Consider the following 27,836-nt stretch of genomic DNA (forward strand, 5'->3'; position numbering starts at 1 on the left):
ACTTAACGGCAACACTGTGCTGGGCCTGCATGGTCCCTTATGGGCAGATCCAAGCTCAGTCCATACACGCTAATTCAGTCATCTCATTTTTTCCACAGAGGTGGCACAAAGCATGGGTAGCGTGAGCTCAGATTGCTGTAATAAACTGTCTAAATAAACATGATATAAAACTGAAAGGTCCAGGTTATCAACACACTATTAGACACAAAAGAAGTATAAAGATTACCAGATACTGTACTTGTTATGAAATAAGAAACATGAAAAGTACCAAAACATAAAAATAGCTAAAAAATGGTTCATGAAGTTCCTCCTATGTGTCCTCCATACAGCCTGTAAGGATAAATAGAAGTTACATTTCTAAACATGAGATGACTCCTTTGGAATTCCATAGTGCATGGGGACAGGTGAACTAAAGGCCGAATAAAACTGCCTACAGAGGTGAGCTATACCTATGACCCAATGGAGAGGTCTGACTGAAGCCACACAACTTACCACTGTTCACTTTCTAAAAACTCAATTTGATTGACTTATAATGTATTACTGATCTCTCAGCCCGCTGGTATAGATCTCAGACTTGGTATTTTGGGGAAACTCTTATTTTGAACTTCCCAAGAATAGGCAGGATCTAGATAGCAGCAGAACAACCAAAATGTGGAATTTCCATTTTCCAAGCTAAAAACAGATTTCAGTCAGATTAGATCATCCCCAAAATAAAATATCTTCATTTGCAGCATTTGTGAGGCGACTTTACCTGTTGGCTTCCTCAGAGTCAGCTCCAGAAGGACAGAATTCATGAGGAGGTTCTCTTTCCAAATGTTCCATCAAAGGTGAGGTACTACAGTGGAAAACCAGAACCTGCTTATATATTTTACAATAACCCGGTCCTTCACGGGCATTGTGAAGTCATTCCAGGCCCTACAAGCCCTTTTTAACCAATTTTCCCTGAGCTGCCCAGTTTTAGTGAGCACTGACAGAACACCTGCCTGCACACTGCGGCACATGCAGACCTCAAACCGTTCCCCAGAATGCTCCTCCATTGCAAATGACTGCTAGAGCGCAGAGTAATGTTAAAAACAGCAGAGTTGTAGTTCAGCCAGGAATAGAGTGAGTCTTCTTTTGTGGACAGAGCTCCTTTTAGGATTACAGAGTATCCCTGCACCAAAGAAAGCATGAGCCAAAAACATCCTAATGATATATTTGCAGAAATGAGACTATATATTTGCTATATATGTATCTGGTAAGCTCATAGGAATCAAGAGAGTAGTATAGAAATGTGCAAAAAAGTAAAAAGAAAAGCATTTTTGCAAAAAAAAGAACATAGTGCAGAGCAGCATCATCTTGTTTATGGAGAGTTATAGAAGTGGCACAGGCAGTTGATTAGTTGGTCTTACCAAGGCTAGAAATATCAGCTAAGAAATTAATCTTATTCCATCAGGAATTGTTAAATGTGAGAGTGAAATTTTGCTTAACCCACCACTGAAAAAATCTTTTTTCTGCAAAACAAAAGCGGAGTGAACCTTACGGCGGTAAAAACCACACCTGCAATGAACCACAACAGGCCCGACAGCGTGGCGCTTGGCATGCGATGCCTTCCGCACGAAGGTGAGCACGGGCAGCGTGTACTCTGGAACACCCATGTCAGGCCACTGGGTATAATGGTACTGAGTTACTATACGTCCACTAGACCTCCCTTTCTGGGAACCCTGCAACAGAAAAATAACTCCATATGTAAGCAGCCCACATCTGAACGGCAACTCTTCATAATTTTATTTCCGTACCTGATAGTTCTTGAATTAGTACTGTCCCTATTTAGTTAACGGCATGCCACCTAGCTCTGAATATTTCAGCTTTCAAGGAGAAGAGGAAGGGCCAGTGCTTATGTCCCATCAGCCTGCCCTCTGAATGGAAAAATGACCTGGCACTGTCCCTTAGAAAGCCACAAAGAAAGGCTAAGAGCACTGGAGGGATAACAAATTACAGATGCTCTTAAGAGTCACCAGCCATTTCTGCTATTTTACTCCTCTGCTTAGCGGACAGAAAGGGTAGGATTCACCTCACTCAGCTTTAGTGATCTACAAGGGAAGTAGCCTTGTGTAGGCTGCTTTTCTAAGCTCCCTCCCTCAACGGCAACTCAGAGGCAGGGATACCTTCGGAGAGCAGCTCATCTCCTTCAAAGATTGGTTCCAAAAATAGGCAGAATAAATTACTTGACAGTAAGTGCTGTACTTTAGCCATTAATTGTACAGGGAGGCCGAGAGACTAGATGTGTAACATTTAGGTGGCTGAAATAAATTAAGCTTTCAGAATGCTCCTCAAAGTAGCCAATGTCACACTGCTGAGCTGAGGGCATGCTGGTTCTGACTGCAATAAAACAAGGTGTGGATTCACCTGTGTGGGGGTAAAAATTCAGTCCTTAAAAAGAAAAATGGATAGCTGAGGTGGATGATTTAATTCATGTCATGTTTTCTACTAGCTGCTCTCTTTCTGAAAATGTATTCTCCTGCTCACCAGGCAGGCAAAGTCCACATCAGCTCTCCAGTGTGATCACAGCCCTGTCCCTGACGGTCCTACATCACACCAGTACTACAGGCCAGTACGTTCTCAATCTGTTGATCTGGTCAAATTAACTCTGAAGTTGATGAGAATCTTGGCTGGCTGAGACCTACAGGATTCAGCTTTACCTACTGTCGTGGTTTAACCTCAGCCAGCAACCAAGCACCACACAGCCGCTCACTCTTGACTTTAGTCTAAACACTACTTAGCAACAACTGAAAACATCAGTGTTATCAACATTCTTCCATACTGAACTCAAAACATAGCACTGTACCAGCTACTAGGAAGACAGTTAACTCTATCCCAGCTGAAACCAGGACACCTATACAACAGAAAAGAGCTGCCAACTGCCTTAAAAAATATTCTAAGCAACTTTTAACACTCCCTTTTGCCCAAACTGTGTTTTCAGGCTGCCACAAACCTTTTTGATCTTGGTGTTTCTAAGAGTAAAATTCCTCACAGTGTAATAGGCAAGTACATGAACACTCTTCTGAGTAACCAAGAAGTTCCCATATTCTTCACTACCTTCTGCAGGCCAGTACTGGTCACATTTCCTCTGTTTGAAAGCAAATGAAAAACAGAGAAAAAGAGAAAGAAAACAAAATATCACTAACAAGCAGAAATGTTCAAATTTAAGAGCACAGTCAACCACAAAAACATACAGGGACTCTCAATATACCCAGTTTATAATAGACATTATCTTCAGCGTAAGAGAACAAATAATGTGTATTTTATGCTGTGAAGAGAGATGGCTGTGCAAAGATGCTCTTTATTTGGAATACTCTAAAAAAGAGAGCTTTAAATCATACTATCAGAGTGAAAGGGCTCTAATATTGTGGAACTTGCCATTCTATAGGCACTCTAAAATCTAAAGAAAATAACATAATCTATAGGAAAAATAGGAATACATTCAAGCCAGTAGAGTCATGTGTGGCTTTTGGTTAGTTTGTAGCATGGGCAGAGTATATATCTGATCAGCGAGGGTAAGGGTGAGCTTGTGTGTGGCCAGAATATACAGTAGAGCGCCATGGTAGCCAGTTTTCTGGTTGGGTAGCCATATAGCCTTCTACAGGAGCACTAGAAGAGTACATGTTTATAGCATGGTATTATAAATGAAGTGGTACTCCCAGTGTGGCCCTTGTCTGCTTTTGCTGTGTCTATATCATCTGGTAGATAATTAATAGGTCATATGACAAGACTTACGTGCATTTTAGGCATTGCTGCCAACATGTGACAAAGTCTCCTCATGTGACCCCGGGGTACATGCATACTCCCATCACATAAACAGAGAAACGCACATCCTGTGATGGGGTTTGACCTCATTTTGTCTCACTGGACAAACGTGTATCTAGTCATGTAATAGGAAAGGAACTGTGGGTCCCACAGCATGTTAACAGGGAGCAGCCAGTGAATATCCAGAAAAATTCACCTGAACTATGGCCTTCTCTTTTCCAGGGTCTAAGGCACCCCTGAGAAAGAGAATGACAGAGAGCAGATTGCTAGCAGAATGTGGCACAAGGTCCACAGTCTGGCCACTCCCAAATATATACAAGAAGTCTTTTTTTTCAGTATAAGACAATTTTTTTGTAGTTAGAACATGGTATTCTCAAGACTTGTTGACAGTTGTGTTTAAATGTTTTCTTTAGTTTCATACTACAAATCCTCAACTTTATACCTCTATAGCCAATCCTAGCACAAGCAACTACTACAAACTGTTGTGTTTTTCCTCAATAAATGCCTAAACCAGATTTTTAAAAGAGAGAAAGGAGTCTGCCAGAGGTAGCTCTATCAACATCAGAGAAATAAATAATAGACAAAGGTAGTCATACCCTTCCTTTCTCAACGAGATTAGTTATCATCACAATAACTTCTACATTATGTTCCCATATCATTCTCCAGAAATCTTCTGCTGTTGATTTTAGTGGCCCTTGAGCTGCAATGTAGGCTTTTGGCTTGTTGTAGCCCTAAATTGAAATATAACAAATGACACTTGTCAAATCACAGTCCGCAAGCAAAAGGAGGTTGGGAGGAGTACATGACATTTTATGTATCTATTTTTAAAGAATGTCAAAAGCTTTTAAGTACTTTTGAATTTATAACTATCCAAATCGCAGAAACCCTGTGGTACCAGATGACATATGAATGCAACTGTTACGTCAAAGTTTATCATTCCAACAAACAGGATATATGTTCAAGTGCCCATGTTCCGGCAGAATGTTGACGTGATAGTGATTATGATTCATCTGTTATCATAGTGGTTTAAAAAATGAATCAAGATCATTCACATGAAAATTACTAGGCAACAAAAACTGAATAAATGGTACTTCAGTGAGGCTTTCAGCCGAATGGCATCTTCCTCTCATGAGATTATCATCTCAGACAGAAGAATTAACCACTTATCAAAAATGTATAAAAGAACAAACATTCAGATGCAAAATGCTTCTAAAAAACTCAGATGTGACAGAACATTTTTTTGTTTCATAAAGCTTTTCACGAAGCTGCAGCTGCTACAATATCAAAATGGATTCAAGAAAGAATTGGGAGTTTACCTGTGCTTTAACTTTGTAGGCTTAACTTAGATCATTAAAGTTCTTTTTAACAAAACCTGTAATATTGTGATACTTTTTTTTTTATCAAGTCTATTCACCTCCATACATCAGTTTTTACAGAAAAGGCTGACAAATGAATAGGCTGGCAGATAGAAAAAGGCACTTACATCAACATAGTTGGCATTAATGTAATCAGTCAGTTTTCCATCCTTCTCTGCAAGCTGTGCTAATTTAACCCTAGTATGATCATCTGTAGTAAAACAAGGAAGAAAACAAGCATAGTTTTCTGCAAGAATTATATTCTTTCTATAAGAAATCTTTTAAAAATACTGAAATGGCTTTTTACAATACAAAAGACTAATACAGTGACAATCACATACGCAAACATCCTGTGCTTAGGTATGAATCAGATTCAAAATGCTAGTTTGCAGAAAAACAAACTAATGAATCCAAGGATTCAAGGGATTCAGAATTTAGTTGCCTGATCAGCAGCACCTGGGGTCACTTTAGGGTCCGTGACATATTCCCCTACAGCCTCCAGCTGCTGCTTGTGAAGGGGCATGGGTCTCCCCTAAGTCCTGTGTCATGACTGCCAAGCCTGCACAGTGGGATGTCTCAAATGACAGTAGGCACCAGTGTTCAGGCATTTTAATTCCAAGTTAAAGAGCGGAGACTGGAGAGCAGTGGGACCTTGGAGAAGCTGGTCAGCTGAAGAGCCTCAGCAGTGGCTACCTCAGGGAGAGCTGGAGCTTTCTGTAGCCTACACTGATTATAAGGACTAGAGACTTGATTCAGTTGCACAGGGCAATTCCTGCTAAATGAGCTGCCCTAAGCTGCTTGTGCATTGCCCTTTGATAAAAAAGCAGCAGGTGTGGCACCTTTTGTATGATCAGGTACAAACACAGAGTGGCAGAGGAAAATCCCTGACTTTCCATCCCTCTAGAGGCATCTTCAACCAGGTGGAATGGGATTTCTTGCTGCTGGTTTACATTGTCTTCTGCCAGATGGGCTGATTCTGTCTCTTTTGCTATTAAGCTCTAGTGATGCTGAATGCTGAACGTATATTTAATTCAGAGCTTCTTGTTATCAGAACAAAGTCGAAATACTATAGACAGTTAAGAAAAATATATTAAGCCACCAAAATGATCACAAGCCCAGAGGCAATAGCTTCAAAGAGAGATTAACAAAACTGAATAGATGTGTTTCAGAAAACAAAAATCTGGGATAGTGAAGAAAGGCGATGCAATGAAAAAACATGTGTCCTGGCTAATGAAGCTGGTCTATTACATCGTGGCAGGGCACAATACAACATAAAACCAGTACATTTATATTTGTATATGACAGTAAATATATCCAGGGATTGTGAAGCTCCTAGAGAGGATAAACCATTATTCCAGATCAAAGATGGATTAGTTTTGGCAATCAAAACACAGCTTCTTTGGCTTTATAATGGCATTATAATGGAGTCTCCCAACTCCCTTTGGGTCATCACAGAAGACACAAATACGTCTTGCTAACACATGCTCACCAAAGCAACAGAACGCCAGAGGCCTAAATTGAAGAGATGTGAATCTCATGCTATTCCTCTTGAAGTGTTTTGCTGCACAGTAGCCAGAGCTTTCAGTGTAGAGGTATTTTTTTCCCTCTAATAACACATAAATCTATACTTCTCTATAATTATTTCTTAAACAAAACACCAAATGATGCATTTACTTACAAGCAACAATGTTTATGTATCGATTCTTATTCTTGTTGTCGGGGTGATTAGAGCTGTCTGATGTAATACCTAGATCTACAGTACAGCTCTGGATTTCCTGGAAAAAAAAATAATGTATGCCATACTTTAGTAAGTATTAAGATACATAAAATGTCTTAAAATACAGTAAGTCAGCACAAAAAGAACCACAACCTTATACCCAATTATCTATGATATTTTACAACTACGTCATTGCTAAAAAAAAAAATGCAGTGAAATAATTCCTTACCTGATAAAACTCTTTCAGTGTCTAATGAGGGAATGAATGCAAAAAAAGTAAAAAAAATCAAATTCCACAGCACAGAACAAATGGATAAAAGTGTTTATATAAATTACAATTACTATATGGAAAACAGTTATGGTCATGCAATATATATCTCTGTAATAACAACAAAGCTGAATATTTTTACATAACTCTTAAAAGAAACAAGAGGCAATTTTCCTGTTAAAATACTGGTGTCTGTTTTCCTACCTTTAGCTTTAATGTTAGACCTTAGGCTGGTGAAAGCTTATACATATGAGCAACATCACTGACTTTAGCCAGATTATCTATATATTTAACTGTTCATTGGATTTGTTATTGGTCCTTATAACTGCATCAGTTTCTCTGTGGAATGCTTTTGCTCTTTTTGCATTCAGCTGTAAAACCTTCACTGGAGCAGGACAGTGTGCGGCTCAGCCAGCCTCATGGCACTCTGGTGAAGGACAGCATTGCAGCCCTCAGTCTGCCAGCAGTTTCTCAATGAACCCAATGTTTTTATAAAGAGAGAGACAGGCTTGAGAAGACAGGCACAAAGTCTGTAAGACTCACAAAATTAATTTATTTTATTTTATTGATTACTTTAACTGACAGGAAACTCAAGCATTTATAAGGTCCACATTGTTAAGTAGGAAATACGTTGTCATCACTAAAAGTACTATAATAATGTTTCCCAACACTTTTTAGGATTTATTTTAATATTAACCACCTTCAGCTATTTAAATATATATATATATATATATATATATGAAAAGTGGTTACCAGTCTGAAAACAGATTTCAAATATGAGTTGTTTTATGGTAATATAAATAAAAAAGCTGAACCGCCCCTGTACTCTCCAACTATATGCTGACTCTGCAAAGACAATCACTATATTTAAATTTTTCCATATCTTCTAAGTTCTTTATTGGTAGAGAAAAGACCAGGACACTAATTCTGGGGTAGTCTGTAAAGCCAAAAAGGATCTCCAAGAAATGATGAGGACATTCAGTTTTTTGTAATAGTTAAAACAAGCATGAAATATTTCAGATGGTGCCGGTGTAGCTCAGTGAGATGTAGTATATTTGGTCTTTGGATCAGTGCTGTAACTTAGGAAAAGAACAATTTAGGATGAACAATTTCATTTCTGTATTGCTGTCCTCAGTAATGGTGAAAGAACTTTGTTACCGTCATATTTACACACAGTCCTTCAACATCTGCTCTTATTAACAGCCCGTCTAGCTGGAGCCCAGTCCTGTCAGCATGTATGCACATGCGTAACATATGAACATGTACTGGACATTCACAAGTATTTTCAAGTTTGGTCCCACAATCAGATGGATATTCTGAATGTTAAATGAATTGGAGAAAAATTGCTGATGAAGTTTAGGTGAATGACATGGAATTTTTGGTGCATTAGATCACAATACATTGGCTGGGGAAACAAGCAAAACCGAAAGATGCAAAACTATGAATGTTTTACTTTCAGTATTGTTTTTGCAGCAGGAATATTACAATCATATTTTAAATTAATAGAGATCAACAAAAAACTTTTTTCCATCCCAACTGATTTTGTTAGAAATCACTTGTCAAGAATTTTAATAGCACAGCTTCAATTACAGAGTTTGGGTTTATAATGTCTATTTTATGTGACTTATATTAAAACATATCTATCTTTAAATTGCTTGTAATGCATATGAATGTGAAAAACAATGAAGTTCATTAGTTACATATGGTGATAGTAACATTATATGATGAGAGCATATGATTCAAAATTTTGAAATACCTCTTATGAACCATATACTTTAGGAAAGGAACTGTAAAGCTTTCACTACCACATATGAAGACTACATTAGCTCCCCTGTTAATCAGAAGTCTTGCCACGTGTACTCATTATTACTTCCATTTTTTTTCTCTGTAAATGGAACAAGCAAATGTAGGTAGCTTCTGCAAAATTCAATTGGCATTAGTGTTGGAAAAGCTTTAGATCTACAAGTGTATCTGATAAACCATATAGATTGCATTATCTTTGCATAGTTTATTCACACAATCATTTAGTATTTTATCACAGTGATAAACATTCCCATTTGCATCCCAGTCCTGTTAGCTTTTATAAATCTCCCTAGTCTTTATGCATAAACAGTCCTTACTGGGCTCATATTTACATGCATTTATGAAATTAGTCCCCAGGTCAGAATGTAACGCCCAGTTCTTTGTTTCCAGGCATTTAAACTTAACATTATTTGTATGTGCTAAGAAGAAAGATGATGTCATAGAGCCATACCTCAAATTCTTCAGAAAAACCATTACTTGCATGTAAATCTGCAACATGTTTTGGAAAATGCTTTATTGGAATTGCTCCAACATCATCTTAGGGGTGGGAAAAGACAAAAAATATATTTATGAAGAATAAAAAGCCAGTGACATATAAAGCAGTTCATATGTAGGCAATCCACACAACAGCCTGAAATAAAATTTTTGGCATGAACTTTGGATATACAACTCCCACAAAAATAAAAACACTCTTTAACACCATTAACATTTCTAAAATCATTCTCTAACACTTATACATTTCTAAATGACTATTCGGAAAGAAAATATAGAAAATGCCTTGCTAGGTCTTGCTCTGTCTTTAAGCCCCCCAAATCAAGGTGCAGATTCTGCAAGATGCTGAGCTTGTCTGTAAATTGAAGAGCATCCAGAACTCCCTGTGAAGTCAAGGGGAAATGGGAGGATCAGCACTTTGCTAGAAGATGTTCAAAGGGAGAGGGTAGGAGCAGAGCTCTGAATAATACTGATAAAGAAAGAATGATCAGGCAGAGTCGTCTGGGTGCTTTAGGCTCATTAGTATTGCACTGGGACTCTGATACAGTACATGGTCTAGCTGCACAGTCCCAAGCCTACTAAATTAATGCAGCATTATGCCAGTAGTATAATTTTAACTGATGTGTTGCATGTTCGCATTGCCATCCAAAGGAAACAACTAATTTTCACCTTTTACTGCATTAGTGAGTCCTTCCAGTAGGGATTTTTCTCCCACATTCTCCCCATGATTCTATGATTACCTATTGATAATAATCTTATGTCTGACCCTGGGAGTATTGACTGCAAATTTTCACACCAGGCTTTATACTTCAAGTTTTAAGTGGTAGATTTAAGTTTAAGACTTTCTGGATACCCACAAAGACAATATCTACATTCTCAGCCAATAAATGTGATTCGTGCAAGTTCTGGGTCCTGATACTGAGTCTGAATTTTCCATCTGATGTTTATGTTTCAGGACTTTATACAAATACAGAAAAACACTCTGGTGTAGAACATTCATTAGGGATCATGTCAAAAACCTTTGGGACTTTTAATCTTGTCTTTCCTGCAAATATGCTATGTAAACAAAGTCATCTGTTCTGTTAATTACCTGTTAAAGGATGACATTATTTCAGCTAGTTTTGCTTCTGAAGAATATTTTTTTTTAAAGCTTTTCATGGATTAAAAATATGTTTATTTCACAATTTGTAATTTCATCACTGTTTCATATGAGAAAGAAACATCAAAAACATGGAACAAGGACCTGTTATTTACATCAACAGATGTTCAGCATTTAGGCCACCTAATAATTTTAGCTTTCAGTTACCAAGAATTTGTTGATTCGTATTGAGATCCATCTGGTCTTCCACTTACATGAATGGATCTGAATACAAAAAGTGAATTTATCCAGTCAAGCCTAAAAGAAGCTGAAAAAAAATGTGTAACACTATCTTCACACTTCGAAGATGAAACCTAGCATAAAGTGTTTATTCTAATGATATGCAAACACAAAACCAGAAGGGAAGGTAAATGACCCTAAGAGCGAGGACAGTAAGGGAGAAAGAGATCTCAGATTTCATCTAATTACTGTTTTATTTCCTTGCCAGTGCTAATCTCCCAATTCAATTGCTTCTGACTCCAGGAATATATTTTATATCTGGATGGCAGGTATCACTTGAAACTACTTAAATGTTGATAGTGGGACCTAATATTACCCTGTAATTCATTATCTGTTCTGAATGCAACTTTGAATTATGCTGTGAAGTGCCAGCGCATTTTCTGTGAATAACTGCAATTCTCCTACCTCTGCCACTGAAATCCCACAAAAGGAAAACTTAATATATGATTTGATCTGTGGAGTATGCTTTTAGTCATAATAAAAATTAAACTTAGCAGTTACAAAATGCTCTTCCTGCTCTACACTCTTTGCCAGTATTACATTGCAGTTAGTCTCAATTGTTGTAAAATTACACTGCTGAAACACTTGTGCAGTAGAAAACACAAAAACTGCTCACTTGACTTCTGTTGCACACCAAATAAACCAGAAATATTTCCTCAGTGCTTGCAGCTTTTTCCATAAAATATTTTATGTATCTTTCAGTCACTTAGAAACACTTTCCTCTTTAAGTTAATATTTATCAGTATTTCAGATAGAAAACCTCCAGCATCAAAACACATATTTTAAGCACTCAGAATAACTGTAAGTGCAATTCTGTCTTATGACAATGGAAAACACTATCTCCCTGAGGTGAGCTGGTCAGGAGAAATGGCAAGAAAATTATACAGTTGTACTGCAATATAGTTAATGACAGAGAGTAAGAGTAAAGATTGCCTATAATGATTGCCACTTGACATTCATATATAATCACATTTTCTGAAAGCAAGCTATATCCCTGCCTGTTAACCATTTAGAAGAAGGTTATGCGTCTCCCAACAACACCAATCAATACAAGAGGCATTTAAAGATGCCTACAGTTTAGTTACAACAGAAGCCTAATGTTTGGGATTTATTTAATTAAATGTGTTCACTAGTTATCTACGCAAGGGCTGATTTTGTTTCCCTTAGTCATTCCAAGGGAACCCATCCCCCTGTGTAACAGCACAGTTTGCAAATGCATTACTTGTGGAACAAGATATCCTTTTCTCATGGGTGAAAATGTGGCTCAGGATCTGCTGCAGAATTAATCTATTTCAGGTACTTTTCATTCTACTCAGGCTGAAAAAGCTGGGAGGGCTGCGCATGCTCCTCTGATATTTTTTTGAGGAGGAAAGAAAAGAAACTGTTTCTCCAAACAACTGTGGTGGATATGGAACAGAAGATGCTAATGATATTCTGCACTTGTGTATCATTTTTATGAGAGGCTCACAGAGAACTTTCCAGTTGTAACTATGCTAGTAAAATCTGTAAGTTAAAGAAAACGTAATTGCAAATGAAATTCAGATAGATGAGGCATATATTGCTCCTGCTGGTAAAAAGAATAGGTCATGTTCTATACACAGGTGACAAACTCAATTCAAGGCAGAAATACAGCAGAATATGTTGCTAGTGTAATCCTCTACTTTGGGATAGTGAACTAGAGCTATTTAGTGTAGCTGAGATGGCTACACTAGCAGCCATTTCTAGTGAGGCTACACCTCAAATGGCTAGAAGGCACAGTATATCTTTGAGTCAACTCTGTAAGGTAAGGATATTCCTCTTCTGTGTTACCTACAGGAGAGAATATTAGTAACACTAGTCTCTGCCTACGTCAAGAACACCTGTGTTTATTAGTACAAGAGGGTACAAATCTCTGCTTTGCAGATGTTACAGTCTGCGAAGAATTCATATGGACACATACAAAGCAGCATCTTCCAACAGCTAACACCAATCCACAGAACAGTTGACAAAAAATACCTGAGACTGGGAAGATCGGAGCGGGGGGAGCAGAAATCACTCGAGGTGATGTATTATCTTCTAAATAAAAGTGAGCAGTCTGGAAACATTTCCTAGAGGGGAAGAAACATAAATAAATATTGCAAAAAGTAAAACATTATCTGAGACCTTTTGGAATTCTGGCGTTACTGAGTAAGAAAGAAAATCATGGTTTTGAAAACCAGTTTTCATGGAGTGTCAAATACTACTGCTATAACATAAATATTCCCCAACACACCACCAAATTATGCATACAACTTGAAGATACTACAATAACTCAGCATAATACATAGTTCATGCATCTTTACCTATACCAGAGGCAGAAGATAGACCACACATCAGACATAGTGAAAGCTGAAAGAGGAGCTCTGCATCAGGAGCTACTGTAGATGCTGCACAACAGCTCCAAGGATAAAAAATGCCATTATCTTCCTTGCTTATCCAAATTTGCACACATAATTACTGTTCCCTTTCATGGGATTATGCTAGCCCGAAGATGGAGCAGTGTACGAGATCAGTTCTGGTAATTCATTGATAGATCCTACCGCAGACACGGAAATGCAATAAAAGACAACATGCACTGTAACAGACAAAACAGCAGCTCTGGAACTACTAGACTGGGGCTAAACAATTTTTTCAAAATGTAATGGCAACACTGAGGGACACCTTAACCAAGGAGGACATCCTGAAGTTGACAGACAGAAACAGGGGAATTTATAACTCCAGGAGATGCTAGCGTAGTTGCAAAAACATTGAAGTATGAATACAGATGGAATCAACCTTAACCATGACCCACAATGTTATTTGTATCTGTGCTGTAATCCAGATGTGAAGATAATAAGAATAGCATCTGTTAAGAGTCCAAGCTATTCAAGGGACTAAATAACCAACTGCTGCTGTAAGCATTGCAAAGCCTCCTTAATTAAAAAATCTCCATATGATTAGACATGCTAATAACAATCTTTTCTCTGGGTCACTTAATCTATTTGAAATATTATTCACTAATTAAATTTAAAAAGAAATATACGCATCAGGAAAATACTAATTTTATATTTACACAATTCTGCTTCTTCAAAGCTGTTGGCTGAAGCTATTGTATAATAGCTCGCTATTTTGTGTAAATCACTGTTATTTTAAATTCTTCTGTACTGTTCCTGTATTACTGCACTGATAAACCCCCCCCATATAATCATTATAATCAAAAAGAAATTTTGAAGCTACTCTGAGAAATAGATAAGGAATATGTGGATTCTGTCATTCTTTTCAGAACCATTAATGTAGATCATAAAGACTTCGGTAAGCTTATTTGAATTAAGCCTCTGGGAAACATGTCCATGCTCTCGGAACGTGTTAGGGAATTTCTGTCTGTGTACAAAGCAGATTCTCTTAAAACACAAGAAAAAGTGGACAGCTACCTCAAAGGGAAAATTGTGGCAGTCAGAATAGTTCTGGTTATTCACATAGCAATTAAATTTGAAGTCCTCTAAAAGAATCCTCTAAAAGCATATTTGTGATGTTCATGGAGCGGCTTCGGCTTTGCATGAAATGTTTGGCGTAAGACTACCCATTAGGTACTTAGTTTTACTTAGAAATAGCAATTTTTGATGCAGACCAAGAGCAACACATTCAGGATGTGCTTGGGAACATCTTTCAAATTTTAAAGAGGCTCTAACACTAGCACCCCATAGAGTTAGCAGCTGTTGAGGTGAGAGAGGCTGTCTCAATGCTAGCATAATACTCAAGAGTTAGTCTCAGGACTGTGGGCAAAATGTCTGTTAGAGGTAGGCAAGTATCAAAGCACTTCAAATCACTAAACAGTTTTGGAAAATTTGGCCCTGCCTGCTGGGCACAGAGAATGCTGATGTACTGTATTTATTAAAAACAGAACCCACCAACAAAACGTGCTAACCAGTCTGACACTAAAGCTCTAAAACCAAAAAATGCCCTCCCCCTAATGCCTACTCTTATGAAAAATGATCATACATAGAAGTTTATGGACTAACGTTACAGAGTTTTGTCACCTCTTTGCTTGAGAAAGGACTGAGCTAAAAAGAATTTAATTAGCATAATGGCTTTCACATCTAAAGCAGTACTTAAAATGCCCTCAAAATATGCCATACATTCACTATCCCTCACTGAGCCACTGTATCTTTAATCTTTAACAAGTTAATTGTGGCTGAAAATAAATTACACCCTTAGCACATTTGGGAGACAAATTCATAGCAGTTGACTTAACCTGTAATAAGACTCATAAATAGGCACTCCATCTGCTTCTGCATCAGCAGTGAAAGCCTTCATGACTAAATCTAATGTTAATAACCACGTCTCGTTAATTATCACTTGTTGTTAATGAAAAAAGTGATGACTATTTCAAACTTCCAGACAAAGGTCCCATCACTCAATGTTAACCTGATTATTTAATTTACACCTTTCATCACAGCATTTAGATCTTCAACCTAAAACTGTAATTTGTAATTTAGACACCGCACTTCTTTGAACACACGCTTTATATATGGAGATAGTGCTAAGCCACTGAATTAATTAGAGTGTCTGTATCTGTACAGGAAGGCATGCAGCAGCAGCTCTTCGGTTTAACAGGAGGGATACTAGATCTGAATGAACACTTAAATGTGAACTGCTTAGGACAAGGCTACGCCTTGCATCGCAGAGGACATTGTTTTTCTGGTGTGCGAGCCCCCAGACGTTGGCTGAGGATATGTGCTGCCTACTTCTTCCCTGGGGCAGGGACTGCTCAGAGCTTGACTGGGATCGTCACCGAGGCAGGCAGCACAGCTTGGCGCTGCGTGTGCGTGTGAGTGTGCGCGTGTGCAGGGTGTTCACCGCTCATGTTGGCCGAGGAAGGGAGCTGAACCTCGGCAGTCAGCGGCATCTGTGACAGGATGGGTTTGCACATCCACCGCTCGCCCAGAATGGTCTTAGAGGCACGATTACTTCTTTCTCTGGGAATTTCAGTCTTTTGTGCTCACAGGATATCTGCCAATAGGTATTCACAAACACTTATTAGAATTTATTTTTAAATGGCTTCAATCATTTAAAGATCCGACGGATCCAAGGATCTTTAAATGGATCCTCAATGGATCCACTGATTCAAATTATTCCATTTTTAAATGGTTCCAATTATTTTTTAAGTGCTTGTCAGCTGAAATTTTCATTTTCAATGTTTATTAACACTTTTATTTATAATTTGATGTCACATAGTTAAGAAGTTTTTCCTTCATGGATGGATGAGTGTGGCCTTTGTAAATTTAAATGTGTTTTTAGTGTGTCTCTGCATGTGCGAATTTAACTATCCTTCTCAACTCTGTTTCCATAAACCTAACACAGGACTCAAGGAATCAGTTCAAATCATGGATAAGAAAATGAACATTCTCTGACAGCTGTGTTTCAAAGATATAGGGTGGTAGAGGAAAGTTAAAATTTAAATGACTACTCAGGGTGTTGTCTGTCATTGGGTTGGTCATTTCTGAAGCACTGCTGTCATGTAACTTCTAGGAGGCTTCATGACAGCCAGCTGATATTCAATATGTTTATAGATACAAACGTAGCTGAAACTGCATTAGCAGTCTGCTGTTCACATTATTAGAGCTAGTGTCTTACTGAGATTCACATATATTTGTTGAAAAAGAATCCTGAATGGCACAACTCCCACTGACAACTGTTACCATTTTACTATTTTCCAAGCTCTTTTTATGATAACCATTATAAAAATTGATCTGCACAAATAGCTTGACATTTCTTCCTATACATCATTTCATCAGGTTTATTTTCATTGATCACTTCTATGAACTGTTCCAAAACAGTACACACAAGCACAAGCAACTTCCAGTGTATTATATGTTGGTATAGAGAAACTTTCATTTTCAGTCACCTTAACAGATACAGTTAATTCAGCAAAATAGGCAGGATGAAGCCATCCAGAAATGAAAAGAACAGAGTAGGGAGATTCAAATATCCCTGCTGCATCTCTGCTGCACTCAGTCAAGTAGATAGATATTGAGAGAGATGGACAGACTCTAGATTTGGACAGAAAATTCTCTCTAAAGATGTAAAAAACCCCTATCCAGACAACAAGGCCATTAAACAGGCAAAAGAATCTCCTTGTTTATTCCACTGTAATCTTAATCACACTGAAGAAATGAAAGGAAAATGACATTGCTTGAAAATTGCTTGAATTACAAAAGATTTGATATGCAGAACTAGAGTAGTTAAAAATTGCGTATTTTCCTACTGGTAATTAGACAATCTTTAGACAATATTGCCATTAAAAGTTTTCACCCGTGTCAGAGAAATGAATATTTTATCACAGAAAGATTGAAATTGTGCCTAATGAGATAGTGAAGAGATTGGGGAATTTCCTCAAGTGCTGATTAACAATTTCATGTAAAAAAAAACCAACCCAAACCCAAACAACAGATGGTACAGAATTATTTTTCTGATACAAGTCATTCAAGTGAAGAACAAAATAATTTTGCCTTTTTTTAACCTTGAGAAACTGGAACTTGTCGCTCTTGGTAGTTATTTGGTTTTTAAACCAAATAACACACATTTTGCATACTAAACACACATTTTGCATATTCAGATTAGGAGCTAATAGTGGAAACAACTCAAAGTGCTAATCGCTCAAATACCCAGCTAGGACATACCGATGCAATTTTTTAAGTACTGTTGCCAAAGGAATATAGAATAACTTCTTGCAAACCTAAACTTTTTATAAACTTTAATAAGTGAAAATAATTGGCCCACATGAAAAAAAAAGTATTATAAAAAGAAACATTGACAGCTTACACTAATTATTTCAAAATAAACTAAATCAAACCATAAAAATTCTTATAGACTTTATACTAATATTTTCCAGGCTTAATAAAAACTGCATAGCAATGAAGTTAATGTTCTGATTTTTTCCAGGCTTTAAAAAGAGGTGAGGGTCTTGGCACCTTTGAAAGAGGGCCACAAAGTCCTGCCTACAATACATACTGTTTATGTTTCATTCCTCTGAAATAAGAAACATGTTACTGGTGTTACCATAATGCCAAGAAAATTTTCTTGAGGATTAACAAAAAAAGAGCTCCATATTTTATTTTGTAGTACACAAGAAATACAGAAAAGATTAAATTCAAGTCAAGAAGATATTACTGCTAAAGGGATTTTTGTTTTATTTTGAAAGACCTATGTTACAGAATTGTTCATTCCCAGAGAAAGAATACAAAATGAACACAACGTTATTTGATAAAAACAAGCTTGTAACGTGTAGGATTACTAGAACTGCACTGTACAATCAGGGTCTTAAAATGGATGGTGTTCTTTGGCAAATAGAAGAGATTTCAAATACTATTTAGCATCAGGGATGAAACCCTTTGGAAGATGAATACGAACGTTCATGTTGCGTAACATGAAAGACAGGAAAAGGTTCTCAATATGAAAGTGCTTAGCTGGAAATCCTGTGATGGACAGTATAATTACCCAACTAGACATAAACTAAGAAATGAGTTGTGCAATTCTTACAGAAACTAACTACTTCTTTGAAAGAAGAAGAAACCTTTCTGAAAATTCATTGCTCAAAAGTGCCTTTAATCATGCTGAAGGCTGACTGACTCACTAGCGCACTTGCCTGGAACAAAGGAAGCTCAAACTCAATTTCCTAAGGCTAGTGTGTTCAGAGATGGGATGTATTCTGCCCCTGTGTGGGACACACCCTGCTGGGTCAATAGAAAACCAGTGTCAGGAGACTAGAAGAAAAGTCAGTAAGCACAACCCTGGCATCATAGCCTAGAGATTACAGTAGTCAGTAACTTGGAAAGGGCAGTCTGTGGTCTAGTTTCTCTTTCTTCACCACCTTCATACATTTTAGATTAAGCAAGAATGAATAAGGGAAAAAAAAAAGAAGAAACAAGCTCTGGAAGCATCTGTGAGATGTTTGGGCCTGCCTTCCCCCTTGTTCGTACAGCTCTTGGAAGAGCAAGGTCGTGTTTCTTGCTGCTAGGTTACGTGTTAGCACTGCAAAAGCAGCAGAAGGAGCAGGTTCCTGGCAATCACCAAAGAGCAAGAATCTCCATGGCAGGAAGTTTTTCAGCTTATCTCCCCTTCTGGACCACCACTGTGTTTCCTCTCTGGCAACCTGCACACTCAAGGAAGCGTTAGGGTTGTGCCTGGATTTTGAAAGCCCTATGAGAGCTTAAGCAGACATATCCCTAGAAAGACTCTCTGGCTTTATCTAGAACCAATGAAAGAGAGCCAAAGGCTTGAGCACTGCCGCATACTGTCACATGGCTAACTAGATTCCTGGCATGTTTTTAGCTCAGGCCAACTCACATTATTTCACACAGTGCTTGACACATTTGGGGTTAGCACAGGGCAGAGACTATCCCCAGTAGGTGAAGTGAATGCAGCCACTCTCTTTTTTCCCCCTGTGAGGGAAGAGACTTTAGCTGTACAGAAGAGATCTGTGCCATGCCAGCTGGTCTGTTTTATTTCACAGTACAGATATAGTCTTTTGCCCTCATTGATTATGTTATCATGACTTCTTATACCTATCACTTCTCTTTAGCCTAATTTTTTTTCTTTCTGTCTTATCAATTTATCAAGTCACAGAGAAATATGCCCATGAGGGAATCTGAGCATGGTGTGCAGCACATGAAACGCATCCTTAGTTACCCACTGAATGGTTTAAAAAGCTGGGGGAGCAAATTTTGGTTTGGCAGAATCACAAAGTACAACAACTTTTTATCACAGAACATCATAAGAGCTACTCAGTAAATGATTTTAAAACATTTATACTATTATAGTATCATTAAACTATCCTATTTCTGTCTTGCATACAATGTCAGCTACAGCACACTCCTACAGTCCTATATGAATTGCTTATTCACATAATCCTACTGAGGACCATAGATTCTCACCCTAAATCGACAACTACCTTTTTTAACTGTTAAAGGATTGAAAAGATAGGAAACAAACTCATGCCATACTATTTATTTTTCTTCTCCCTCCTGTTCTTCCCAGTGCTCTGTTAAGTCACTTGGCTTCTATGCATTAATAATTGCAAGTAATTGTTTACTAAAATCTCTCAATATGGAAATAAACTATTTGCAATGGTTCAACCCTCTGCAACCAAAAAGAATTGCAGTTGAGCATTTTGGACAGAAACCACCTTATTTTGTCAGCTTTATGTCACTGCAGCGCTGGGAACAATACAAAGACACGGTGAGAGACAAGATCCAGCTTCCCTCCTATGAACCAGTTCAATAACGTCAATCACATTTTTCAAATCAGAGCTCTTTAGAACGGAAAAAAAAAACCAACCAAAAAACAACTTACCTCCAGTATATGAGAATACCCACAAGAATCACTAGACAGATAAAAGTCAGGGCTGATACGACCACAAGTGGTATAACTGTCTTCTTCTCTGATTCCAGACTCTCAGCTAGACCGATACGAGACTCATGGCTACTATTACTTGCCTCTGCAGTCAGAGAAAATTGAAACAGTCCATGTTTAATTTCTGAGACATGCACAGCACGAGTGAATGTGTCTTATAATGAGCCTACTTAATACCACTTACCTCTATTTTTTACTATGTACTGCAGAAAGTGTATACATTTGCAAACCAGCTTACAGAAAATAAGCAGATAGAGGGTAAAGCAAAGTGTTCAAGCTTATGTGACTCAGCCTTCCAGCAGTGGAGACTTCTCTTTGTAAGAATAGCAGGTTGTTGTTAAAATATAGGAGAAGAAAGTTTTTTATTTTCATCTGTTTATTAGCTGAAAGCCAACTGAGTTAAGGAGTCTGAATATATAATATTGGAATATGTAGAGAACTTTTTGATATTAAACTGTCACTCATATAATGCAAAATCACTTCTTTGGCTAATACTTTAATAGGAGAATTTTCTTGAAATGGTCCCTACATGCTTGCCATATTGCACTTAAGCTTTCTGTATTTTAACACATTGCTCATTCTGTAACTCGCCTTATAGGTACATCCTGCTTCCTTTGAATCTGACTGCAGTACTTCCTCCCCCAAATATACGTAAGCCAGAATTAAACTTCCTATCTCCATCTTACAGGTGATCAAATTATACGGATATTGTCTAGATTTTACATTTCTGTCAGCCTTGTAATGCTGGGTGACAGAAAGATTTGGGCATAGGAATTTGTATGAAGATTAAAACAATATATTTTATAATCTCATTAAATAAGGGAACACCATGGTGGATGAGACCAATCTTGCATTTTTAACTTTGGTCATACCTCAAGAAGTAAACAGTTTAAAACTGTGATTTTGACACAAAGTAACATATTCTTTTCAATCTGTGCAGTTTACTGTGATCTGTGACCATTATATGAGTTAAAACACAGAAATAAGCACTTTTGCACTTGTTAGAATTAAACCTCTAGATTTTCTAAGAATGTTTTCTGCTTTTCTGAACAGTCCTAAGTCAATGACTGTTCTGTATAGGAGCAGAATTTTGCTGTTTAGAAATCAGCTGCACTCCATTGGGATTTCAAGGGACCAATTCTACGTGAATAAAAAGCTTTCAAATAAGAGGGAGGAGGGAACGGAGTTGGATCAAAAAAACCCACCCAACTCAACAAAAACCAAAAAACAAATCACATGTTCTAAATAGAGTGTCAAAATCCAAACAGTTTCACACAGTATATATTGTCAGGCAGCTCTCTGCTTGCCTCCATTTTCTTGAGTTTAGGGGCTTTCAGGGCTTTACATGCAAAAAGATCTAGGCTCTGATCTTGCAGATGTCTTCGTTTTAGTTCAAAGTACTCTAACACTCTAATCAATCTCTGCTCTTTAAATCCTGTAGCTCAGTGGGCAAATTGATTGCAGGCACAAGTTTCTTCTGAAAAATCTGTCCCCGAGTTTCTGATGAGTAGGCTAAACTCAGCATTTCCTATTGATTTCAGAAGAAACTATGTGTATGCATGAGAGATCAGAATACGATCCCTTTGAGGCATTCATACTTGCTTATCCAACTCTGGACTAATTCACAGCATAAAACCCAGTCTTATCTGTGTGATGACAGGGTTCCTTCAAACTGCATGACCAAATCCTACTAGGATTCCTTCTGTGGGGAATGAAGAGCAGACTTCTGCAACTGGGGGTTTCTTGCCTACTTGGCCATCACTCCAGTGATGGTGGCTGAAAAGGCAGTATCATCTATAGTAGATTTCTTTGCCTCCTAACAATTGATGTGTTTGGATCCTTTGCATATTTCTTTATATTAATTTCTCTTAAGAGTTTTTCAACTGAAGTTGCAAGGTTTAGGTAGCCATAGAGGTCTCATGGAGAAAGGCCTAGTTCAGAACAAGCATAAATATGTATCAGCAACTACAAAGACTGGGAAAAGTTTAACTGACAATTCTTTCTGTAATGGTCACAACAAGAAGACATTTCACCAATTTCTGGTGAATTCACTGTAATGTATAAATAAGTTCTCAGCTGAAAGTTTCATTTCATTTTGGTTTTTGTTTATAACTGAATTAAGCAAAGATGTCTTTGATTTACAGGAGACCATGTTAGACATGCTCATGTTGAATTTTCAATTTATTAAAAGACAATATTTGGCATCATTTATTGGAAAAAATAATGTACATGAAATGATACTGTATAGTGTCTTTCAATAATACCTAGAAGACAAACTCTGTCTGTTGTACTCCTACTACTCCTACTACTCCAGTAACATATAACCCTTTTTGAGTTACTATCAGTAACAATTCAAATTACACCCATTATGTAAACTACAAATCTCTTATGGTAACACTCATTCACATTAGTAATGTAAGTTTTGAAATATTGATGTTCTTTTTGCTTATCTTTAAATAAATGTTATGCATTTTACACAATGTGTAACTACTTACCTACTGAACTGATTTACTTATTGATTCAGTTTTATAACACCTACCTTGTTAGGTCTCCTACTAATTTCAGTATGTTGTTTATCTTCTTTTAATTTTTGTTTTCTGTTTTTCACATTCTACTAGCCCCAGCTATAGAGAGTGTCAATTTACCACCTTTTTGCATTAGTATTCTGTTGCTCATGAATAATATGACCTCATGTGATTTAACTGTGTATTTGTAGGACTGGGCTGAAAATTTCCCATGCCTTGTGGATTCCATTCCTTAGTGGCTTTAGTTGAATGATACTGCCCTCTACAGATGCTGTGAGTACTTAATCGAAGTCCAATTTATTTTCTAAAATACCTATTCAACCTTGTTTCGTTTGTTTTTTTGGTTGTTTTCTTTTGTTTTTTTTTCAAACATCATAGATAATTTCTGACTTTACTCTTGGATTTGTTTCTGACTTTACTCTTGGATTTTCAATACTCTAACAAGAGGTAATGGAAATTACGTGTCTGAATACTTCAGATTTTGAACAATGCGTTTTTAAATAGACAGGAAATGCTTTATATTTATCATGTTTTTATCTATGTGAGGTTCAGTTTTGTCTTCTGACCTTATCCTTGGAATCATAGACCACAAATACCCTCGGTGACTTTAAGAGGACTAACTAGGAAAATAGCACCAAATATAAACAGGTACAAGAGAATCTGGCTCTAAGTATTTTGGAAATATGCAAATCTGGCACAAAAAGTCTGCATCTCACTGAAATCTGAAGGTGGCATACAGAGTAAGAATGAAAATGAATGTTTTTATGAGTTAAGATGAATCAGAATCAAACTGAAGCATCTTCTTCCTTGCTCAATACATCTTAGAAAATACAAACCAAAACACAAGGAGGAAATGTGCTGCTGTTAAGTTAAAAACCAGAATCTCAGAGGTATGTTTCCTCTGTCAGAGGCATGATTTCCTCTGATATATTTCCATAAGGGCAGCATTTGTCTTTGTACAGAGAACTTACATCCCTCTTAAACCTTTAAAACTAAAATTAAACAATTAACATTGAAACAAATTCTGGTTTTAGATTGTGCACCACCCAACTTCTGCTGACAGTATGCATCTATCCAAAAGCAGAGCATGAATCTTCTTACTGAAGAGTATTTCAGGTGCAGTTTTAAGTAGCCAGAAGAAGCATTCACAAGATAGCCAGCTCAGCATGCACCCCGTTCCCCAATGCTTCCTTAATCACACCCACTGGCACTGTTACGGTCTCCTTTTATTATACGTAGATAAACCTTCTCATTCTCTATGGCACAAAAGTATCCCCTCACAGCTTTCCATGGTATTCATTAGACTTATCCATAACTAACCTGCCTCAGAGATGTTGAATACTGATGAGTGATCGCTAGTAACAGATGAGGCTGATGACTGTGATGATCCAGGAGTTAATTCTGAGTTACCTGCTTCAACTGCCCCTTCAGTGTCTCTCTCATTAAGGTCAGGAAAACTGAAATCTGTTGAAGTTTCATTATCATTAAGGCTATCTGAGGTACCTTGGCCAGAACCACTTTCTTCATCACTTGTAAAAACAGCCCAAGACTTAGACTCTGATGTGTTTTGCAATGGGACACTAGCAGTCTGAATGTGGCTCTCCAAAACTGTCGGGTTGTTGTGCTTCTTAGGTATCATGCTCGCTGTCAAAGTCGGTACGGATGTGTAATTACGTCTGTCCGTGGCATGGTTTATCTGACTGTCTGATGCAGCAGTTGAAATTTTCTCTTCTTCTTCAGGCTTCTCAGAATGTGAGCTTATAATTAGGTTACTCTGATCCTTGTTATTGTTTACCTTTGTATTTTGTTCCTCTACTACCATATCCTGAGCTTCTCTATGGGAAGTGCATGAGATACAGTTACTTACAGGGAAGCCATCATCATATTCATCGTAGTCATCCTCAACTACAGACGGCCACAAATCAGTACTGGACATAATACTGGGAGACAACCCAGAGGATTCTCTAGAAGGAACCAGCAACCTACTCAAAGTTACAGGGATCTCACTTTTGGGAGGAACAGCCGTAACAGAAATATGTACATTTGGTAAAGGAAGAGTGTGATGAATGGACACGTCAGAATCAGAAACAACTGCAGGCATATGATCAGGATCAAAACCAAGTGTAGAACTTGAAGAGACACTGGCAGCCTCACTTCTTTCAAAAACACTTGAAGAGATATGGCTGTCTGCAGGAGTAGCTATGTGTGGTAATGTGTCACCTGTTAGGAAGGGAGTTGTCATGGCATTCGCTGCTTGGGGGGGAAAGGCATTTGTATTCTCTAAACTGGTCAGCTGGAATGAAATATCACTACTGTACAATGTAGGCATAACCTGCTGAACATCTTCACTGTTAAACAAACTGGATGAAACATATTCCTCACTTGCATAAGAAACAGATAAACCTTGAAGTGACGCTGTGGGCTTACTAAAAGTGTTTGGCAACATATCAGCAACGGAAGGTGCAGATGTAGAATGCAGCATGGTTTCAGTTGTAGCAGAACCTGGTGCCATTTGGTGCAATATTTGGTCAAATGTAGAACTATCTTTATGAACCCTGGAGCTTTCAGCCAATATTGGATCACTAGGCACAACTGCAGCTGTGTTAAGCAGAGTGCCATCGCCAGAAGATTGGAAGGAGGATTGCAGTAATGCTTCGTTATTTAATGTAGCTGAGGTCTCATAAAAGTACGGCTGAGTCGAGGATAACATTTTGCTATAAGCAGGGGCAGAGAGAGCTTGATCTGAGCTTGCACTAAGCATAGGTTTAAGCAAAGTGTCATCAAAGGCTGGAGTTGTAACATGCAAAGGCTGAACGGAAAGGTGATTTTCTGTAAGTTTACTAATATCATGATCAAATATCTTAGTAGTGGGAAAAGCGAGAGAGACTGGAAGGATTCCCTTTGTGCTAGAAACAGGAAGTGGGCTTTCTTGCAGAGACGTATTCTGCTTAATTACATCATTATTAGAAACAGATGTAGAAAGTTCAGGTATCACTTTACTTTCAGCATTGGAAGCCATTTCACTTAAAGAAGAGGAAATTTGCAGTTCTCTCTCATCTCCATATATAACATCACCTTTTTGAAGCATCTTATTAACATCACTAAACCCAGATGATTCGTACGTAATTTCATCTACAGAATCAGAGGAAGAAACGTTAAGTACCGTCAAAGTATCTGTATCAGGCAAAAGGGACTCACTACCAGAGTATGCTTCAGACCAATCCATATCACTAGATAGAGAGCGTGTAGGCTGCAGCAAAGTATCAGCTTGTGATATTACAGAAGAAGGTTTATGCACCAGTACATTGTTATAGCTGCTAAATAAAGGATCTTGATGAAATACGTCAACAGAATCATGCACAAATTCTGCAGAGTCATAGGAAACAGTAAAGCTTTGGAGGGAGCCCACATTACTAGACAAAGCATAAGGAAGTTCAGACATTGTAGATAGTACATGCATATTTAAATCACTGCTGGATGGTTCAACTTGAGAAAATATGTGAGTTCTATTATGACCAAATATCAGTGTCTCTGAAGCAGCATGAGTAGTCTGATGTGACACTACATCAGCATATTGAGCAAGGCTTGGCTGTATTAATGTATCACCCTCTGCCAATGTCAAAGAAGCATGCAGGGACACCTTATCACTTGCAACAGCTGGAGTAGCACTTTGTGGAAACATTTGAGAAACTGTATACAAACGGTGAAACATTTTACTACTGGAGGAAGCAGAGGAAAATGTAAGCAAAGGTACATCATCAGAGGAAGACAGGGTGGGTTCAAATGACACATCAACACTGGGAAATACAGGTGTAGCATGCAAGGTCACATCACTATCTGATGTAGCAGGGGTAGTGTCGAGCATCTGAGAGTCAAACAATAAGGGGGTGACTAGAGGAAACACTTCACTACTGTAGGAAGGTTGAAGAGGTATCTCACCATTATAGACTGGTTGAGTTGTCTGAGAGAGTACCTCACTGGCAGCAGAAGCAGAACCATATTCTCCAGAGCTTGAAGAGATAGAGTGAGGTGATAATTCAGCAGAGGAGAAAGCAAAGGTAGAATAATGTGGCAATTCTAAATCCGCATCTGAAGTGTCTTGTGAAACCACTGGGCTGCTGGAATAGGGCACGGTAGCTGGCTTTAATCCCTCTACATAAGCATCAGTGTAACTGGTCTGAGACAATTGCCTGCTATCCGATGTATCAACAGATTGAGTTGTCAGATCTGTAGCATTATGAAACCATACATTTCCATCAGTGGAAGAAGCATGCTTTGTAGGCTCATCAGAGCTTGAGGGTGCTACACCTTCTGAAACATACTTAATGGAGCCTTGGGAAAGAACATCATGCATGCTTATATCTGGACTTCCTGAAGGAAGGGTGTCTTCTTGGGAGGTCTCCTCTGTAACCAACTGTGCTGAAGAAGTGGTAAGAACTGAACTCCAAGAGTCATCAGATTCCTGATGAGGTTTAAAAGGAGACAATAAGAAACCTTCATCACTATGGCCAGTAGTGGTTATTCTTGTTGGTTCAGTGCCTGAAGAAAGGTATATGTATTCTTCTTCCACACCTTTGGTGGAGTCAATGAGTTGAGGAGGAATTCCAGTAATTGTTCGAGATTCCAAAAAAGGATCTTCCTCTTCTTCCGAAATTTCACTAGCAGGTGGAGAAGTAGAGTAATAAACTGCTTTGAAAACATCATCCTTATCATGCAATTCTTCTTCTCTTGTTAAGTATCTATTTGTTTTAGCTTCATTGGGTTTTGTCCCCATTTTTTCTTGACTGTAGCTGGATGTAGTCACCTGGAAATCTTTCCTTATTTGGTTTACTGTACTGTCAGTGCTAGGAATCACTGCAGTTTCTTCATCCACCTCTGTTTCCTTTTCATCAACTTCATCCTTTGAAAAAATACCATAGCCGAAGACAATTAAAAATGTTTATAGACACTGTACACAAATGGAAACCAAAACTGCAATAGTACATTTTCCTGGCTCTATAAAAACAAGAGAGGCAAAACAAGACAACACTTGAGAATACTGTTGGTCTTAAAGCAAAATATTTAGCTGCCAGAACAGGTATCCTCTTCTGTCTTGAAAATATTA

The 27,836-nt window shown here is 37.9% G+C and overlaps 1 protein-coding gene across 4 annotated transcripts in view; it reads right to left on the reverse strand.

The window, feature by feature from the left end:
- Positions 1–27,836, reverse strand: part of PTPRZ1 (protein tyrosine phosphatase receptor type Z1) — a 144,284-nt gene that overhangs the window by 12,147 nt on the left and 104,301 nt on the right. Inside the window, exons 12-22 of one of the 4 annotated variants that reach the window (XM_075025001.1) lie at positions 24,053–27,632; positions 20,148–20,292; positions 12,795–12,886; positions 9,381–9,466; positions 7,088–7,108; positions 6,820–6,916; positions 5,270–5,352; positions 4,383–4,517; positions 2,975–3,109; positions 1,540–1,703; positions 752–835 (exon numbers count right to left, since the gene is read on the reverse strand). In XM_075025001.1, coding sequence (XP_074881102.1) covers positions 752–835; positions 1,540–1,703; positions 2,975–3,109; positions 4,383–4,517; positions 5,270–5,352; positions 6,820–6,916; positions 7,088–7,108; positions 9,381–9,466; positions 12,795–12,886; positions 20,148–20,292; positions 24,053–27,632 — 4,622 coding nt within the window. The remainder of the gene's footprint in view (positions 1–751; positions 836–1,539; positions 1,704–2,974; positions 3,110–4,382; positions 4,518–5,269; positions 5,353–6,819; positions 6,917–7,087; positions 7,109–9,380; positions 9,467–12,794; positions 12,887–20,147; positions 20,293–24,052; positions 27,633–27,836) is intronic. The other 3 variants (XM_075025003.1, XM_075025002.1, XM_075025004.1) reach the window with 3 other exon arrangements.

The sequence above is a fragment of the Buteo buteo genome, chromosome 4 (assembly GCF_964188355.1).
Source record: "Buteo buteo chromosome 4, bButBut1.hap1.1, whole genome shotgun sequence".
In the NCBI taxonomy this organism is placed as follows: domain Eukaryota; kingdom Metazoa; phylum Chordata; class Aves; order Accipitriformes; family Accipitridae; genus Buteo; species Buteo buteo.